The following is a 5,459-nucleotide window of genomic DNA, read 5'->3' on the forward strand; positions in this document are numbered from 1 at the left end:
CGCCCACATTTTGCAGCCCATTTTCAGTTAGAGGAAGCCAGGTTATTAGCTCTGTGAATGGGCTGTGAGCTGAGGTGAGGTATGTCAATTTAGGAGCAAAGAATTTTGAAAGACAGCATGTAACACTTTAGCCTTTTATTCCCAGCCTGGGTTACCATGATGTCTTCATATTCCAGGTAGTGCATCTGTAAGATAGTGGTGAAATAATCAACACTAAAGCTTTTCACAAAATCACTCCTTAAAAGAGGTAGGAAAGCATGCTTGCTAAGACTCCACCTTCACCCTTCCTCTTCATGCATCATCCACTCACCTTATTGGGCAAAGCTGCATCAATCTCCTTCTGCAGTTTCTGCTGAACATCAGGATGGATGGCCAATAAATACATAATGAAGGAAAGAGCAGTACCAGTGGCCTCATAGCCAGCAAAAATAAAGATAATCGATTGGGCTACAAGCTCCATATCAGTCAGAGCTGAAAGGAGAGGAAATACTCTTTAGGTAAAGCTGGTCAATGTGAAAAACATCACAGTTTAGATGAAGAGAAACCCAAATGACATTTCCAAATCCCCAGGGGAATAATGGAAAAGAAGTTCAGAGTCACACTGGGAGTAGTTTGCATTCTGATATCGTACACAGCTGGAAAAAAGCAAAAAACGTTTTAATCTGTTTTCCCAGGGTTCGTACTACTCTTGACCTTCTGCCATTGTTTATGCCACCTTCACCATGAACACAGCTGGGTAATTTCAAGAAATAACACTTCCATCTAACATACAAAGTGTTATTGGTATGACCCTTGGAGAATCCTAAAACTACTGTAGTTGCAAGTAAAATATGAGGGAGCATTCTCCCCCAAGAAAAATTTTAATTATTCTAGCTAATGTGTAGCTTAATTTTTTTCTTTACAGAGTTTGCTATACTATAGCTTCATAGTAGGGAAAATTAAAGGTATTTTCATCTAACCACTTTTAGGGAAACTTAAGGAAAATGTACTGGGCTACAGATAAACTCTTGTTACTTAAAATGTCATCCATAGACCAGCAGCACTAGCAACATGTGGGAGCTTTTTAGTAACGCACAATCTCTCACTCCACCTAGAAACTACTGAATCCAAATCTGCATTTTAATATAATCCCCAGTCAATTTGTGTACACAGTCTAGCTTCAGAAATACGGATTATGCCATTGAGAGGCATCAGGTAATAGAAGACCTAAGGTACAAATCTTCGAAATGGATGATCATAGATATGTACCTGAACTACAGAGATAGACAAGAAGATAGAAGAGTGGAGATTGACCCTTGTGAGGTAATGAGTCACCTGGTAAAAAGCAATTTGATCTTTGGTCTTGGTTCCTGAGAGCTGGACCACACCTGAAATTAACGAATGGGGGATGACCAAGAGGGACCACCTGGGGGCCTGATGTTGACTAGCCCAGGAGGCATGATGTAGTCTATCATGCACACTTGGGGAGGCCAATAAGCACCTTGAAAATAGAGGCTCAGATGAGCTTCCTTGTTGGAGAACATGGATGACCTTCTTTGGGACATGGAAGCTCCATGCTGCAGCCCCTCCCAGGGTTACCCTATGCATCTGTTTGTATCCTTCTTGAGAGTAATATAACTTTAGTCATAAGTATTGTATATTCTCCGTGAGATTCATCCAGTCATTCCAACAAATTATCAAACCCACTGTGGCAGTGAGAGCCAGCAGGGGCTGGTGTCTCTTTCTCCTTTGTGAGCTCTAACCTACCTCTGGTTGGCTAAGGTGACAGAAATGCGGCATGAGAAGCTGGTCTGAAAGAAAGTACCCTTCTAACTTGTGAGCTCTGACCTACATCTGAGCTACAGAGTTGGAAACAGAGTGCCACAAGGATAGAGAAGCAAGAAGGTGAGGACTAAATCCATCCCCACATTTTGAGGATTGACTTCATGTTAATCCTTACCATGCAGTTGGACACAAAGGTGAGATTTACCCTCTTTACCCCTTACTAAGTGCAACCTAATCTAATCAATGGCATTAAAATAGCACAAGAATGAATGTGTCAATAGACCAGCATTGGCCACCACGAATAATGGAAATATAGGGTCCAATGAGTAGAATTAGCAATGCTTATTCAATCGTGGCCTAAATGACATCTTCCTCAGGACAAGTCCCCTCTATTTGCTCTATTTATGCCAACTAAATAGCCCCAATGATTATAAGTGGGCCTCCCTCTTCAAGTTTCTCCTGAGACAAGCTAAGCATGGTCAAGGTATACTCTGTTGATTGGGGACAGATTAATACCTTTAGATACCTGGAGCACTGAAATGAACATGGTGCCTGCCCCTACCATGTAATTCATATCTAAAAACAATACAAAATGAGTTTAAGTAAGGTCTACAGAGTTCTGCTATTGTGGGTATGTATAACTCTAAAATTCTTTCCCCCTCTAGAATGTACCCCCAAGGTACTGAATTGCAATTGCAGCATAAACTCAAAGTTTGTTATTGTTAGGTGCTGTTGAATCGGTTCCCATCCATAGTAACCCTGTGTGCAACAGAATGAAACATCACCCTGTCCTGCACCATCCTCATAATCATTGTTATGCTTGAGCGCATTGCTGCAGCCACTGTGTCAATCCATCTTTGAGGGTTTTCCTCTTTTTCACTGACCTTCTACTTTACCAAGCGCGATGACTTTCTACAAGGGCTGGTCCTTCCTAATAATATGTCTAAATTATGTGAGATGAAGTTTCGCCATCCTTGCTTCTAAGGAGACTTCTGGCTGTACTTCTTTCCAAATAGATTTGTTTGGAATCCAGCTTGAATTTCTGGCAGTTCCCTGCTGATGTACTGCTGCAACTGCTTTTGATCTTCAGCAAAATTTTACTAGTGTATGATATTAATGACATTGTTCAATAATTTCCGCATTCAGTTGGATCACCTTTCTTGGGAATAGGCACACATATGGATCTCTTCCAGTCGGTTGGCCAGGTAGCTGTTTTCCAAATTTCTTGGAATAGATGTGTGAGCACTTCCAGTGCTGCCTCCATTTGTTGAAGCGTCTCAATCGGTATTCTGTCCATTCCTGGAGCTTTTTTTTTTGTCAATGCCTTCAATGCAGCTTGGACGTCTTCCTTCAGAACCATCGGTTCTTGATCATATGCTGCTTTCTGAAATGATTGAACCTCGACTAATTCTTTTTGGTACAGCCACTCTGTGTATTCCTTTCATCTACTTTTTATTCTTCCTGAGTTGTTCGGTATTTTGCACATGTCGTTGTTAGGTGCCATCAGATCTGTTCTAACTCATAGTGACCTTATGTACAACTGAACAAAACACTGTCCAGTCCTGCACCAACCTCACAATCATTGTTATGCTTAAGTCTATTGTTTCAGCCACTGCTTCAATTCATCTTGTTGAGGGTCTTCCTCTCTTTCGCTCACCCTCTACTTTACCAAGCATGATGTCCTTCTCAAGGGACTGTTCCCTCCTGATAACATGTGCACATATGTGAGATGAAGTCCTGCCACCCTTGCCTCTAAGGAACATTCTGGCTGCACTTCCTCCAATACAGATTTGTTCATTCTTCTGGCAGTCCATGGTATAGTCAATATTCTTCACCAACACCATAACTCAAAGGCATCAATTTTTCTTCTATCTTCATTGTTCATTGTCCACATTTCACACACATATGAGGTGATTGAAAACACCGTAGCTTGAGTCAGGTGCATCGTAGTCCTTAAAGAGACATCTTTGCTTTTCAACTCTTTAAAGAATTCTTTTGCAGCAGATTTGCCCAATGCTATGTGTCATTTGATTTCTTGACTGTTGCTTCCGTGGTCATTGATTGCAGATCCAAGCAAAATGAAATCCTTGACAACTTCAATCTTTTCTCTGTTTGTCATGATGTTGCTTATTGGTCCAGTTGTAAGGATTTCTTTTTTTTTTTTATGTTGAGGTGTAATCCCTACTGAAGGCTGTAGTCTTTGATCTGCATCAGTAGGTGTTTTAGGTCCTCTTCATTTTCAGCAAGCAAAGTTGTGTCATCTGCATAACAAAGATTGTTAATGAGTCTTCCTCCAATCCTGATGCCCTGTTCTTCTTCCTGTAGTCCAGCTTATTGGAATATTCGCTCAGCACACAAACTGAATAAGTACGGTGAAAGGATACAACCTTTCTTGACTTTAAGCCACACAGTATCCCCTTGTTCTGTTGAATGACTGATTAGAATCCTTCAGTATTACACCTTGAGGCTTGTTTTTGTTTTTTCTTCAGTTCTTTCAACTTAAGAAATGGCCAGTGTGTTCTTCCCTTTTAGGTTTCTAACCCCAGGTCTTTGCACATGTCGTTATAATACTTTACTTTGCCTTCTCGAGTTGTCCTTTGAAATCTTCTGTTGAGCTCCTTTACTACATCATTCCTTCTGTTCACTTTAGCCATTCGACATTCAAGGGCAAGTTTCAGAGACTCTTCTGACATCCATTTTGGTCTTTTCTTTCTTTCTTGTCTTTTTAATGATCTCTCGCTTTCTTCATGTACGATGTTCTTGATGTCACAACTCATCTGGTCTTCGGTCTTTAGGTCATTAGTGTTTCATGCATCAAGTCTATTCTTAAGATGGTCTCTAAATTCAGGTGGGATATACTTAAGGTTGTACTTTGGCTCTCGTGTACTTACTTGTTCTAATTTTCTTCAGCGTCAACTTGAACTTGCATAAGAGCAATTTATGGTCTGTTCCAGAGTCATTCCCTGGCCTTGTTCTGACTGACAATATTGAGCTTTTCCATTGTCTCTTTGCACACATGTAGTCGACTTGATTCTTGTGTATTCCATCCAGCTAGGTGCATGTGTATAGTTGCTGTTTATGTTGTTGAAAAAGTTATTTGCAGTGAAGAAGTCATTGGTCTTGCAAAATTCTATCATGCAATCTTCAGCATCATTTCTATCACTAAGGTCATATTTTCCAACTACTGATCCTTCTTCTTTGTTTCCAACTTTCACATTCAAATCACCAGGAATTATCAATGCATCTTGATTGCACGTCTGATCAATTTCAGACTGCAGAAGTTGGTAAAAATCTTCAATTCCTTCACCTTTGTCCTTAGTGGTTGGTGCTTAAATTGGAATAATAGTCATATTAACTGGTCTCCCTTGTAGGCTTATGGATATTAGCCTATCACTGACAGTGTTGTACTTCAGGATAGATCTTGAAATGTTCTTTTTGACAATGAATGCAATGCCATTCCTCTTCAACTGGTCATTCCTAGCATAGTAGAACATGTGATTATCCAATTAAAAATTGCCAATACCAGTCCATTTCAGCTCACTAATGCCTAGGATATCGATCCTTATGTGTTCCGTTTCATTTTTATGATTTCCAGTTTTCCTAGATTCATACTTTGTACATTCCATGTTCCTATTATTAGTGGATGTCTGCAGCTGTTTCTCCTCATTTTGAGTCGTGCCCCATCCGCAAACAAA

The 5,459-nt window shown here is 40.3% G+C and overlaps 1 protein-coding gene across 1 annotated transcript in view; it reads right to left on the reverse strand.

Moving 5' to 3' along the window:
• LOC101344770 (cytochrome P450 3A4-like) overlaps positions 1–5,459 on the reverse strand; it is a 69,235-nt gene that overhangs the window by 8,090 nt on the left and 55,686 nt on the right. The window contains exon 11 of the mRNA XM_004391082.2: positions 311–471. Coding sequence (XP_004391139.1) covers positions 311–471 — 161 coding nt within the window. The remainder of the gene's footprint in view (positions 1–310; positions 472–5,459) is intronic.

The sequence above is a fragment of the Trichechus manatus genome, unplaced genomic scaffold (genome assembly GCF_000243295.1).
Source record: "Trichechus manatus latirostris isolate Lorelei unplaced genomic scaffold, TriManLat1.0 scaffold00454, whole genome shotgun sequence".
Classification (NCBI taxonomy): domain Eukaryota; kingdom Metazoa; phylum Chordata; class Mammalia; order Sirenia; family Trichechidae; genus Trichechus; species Trichechus manatus.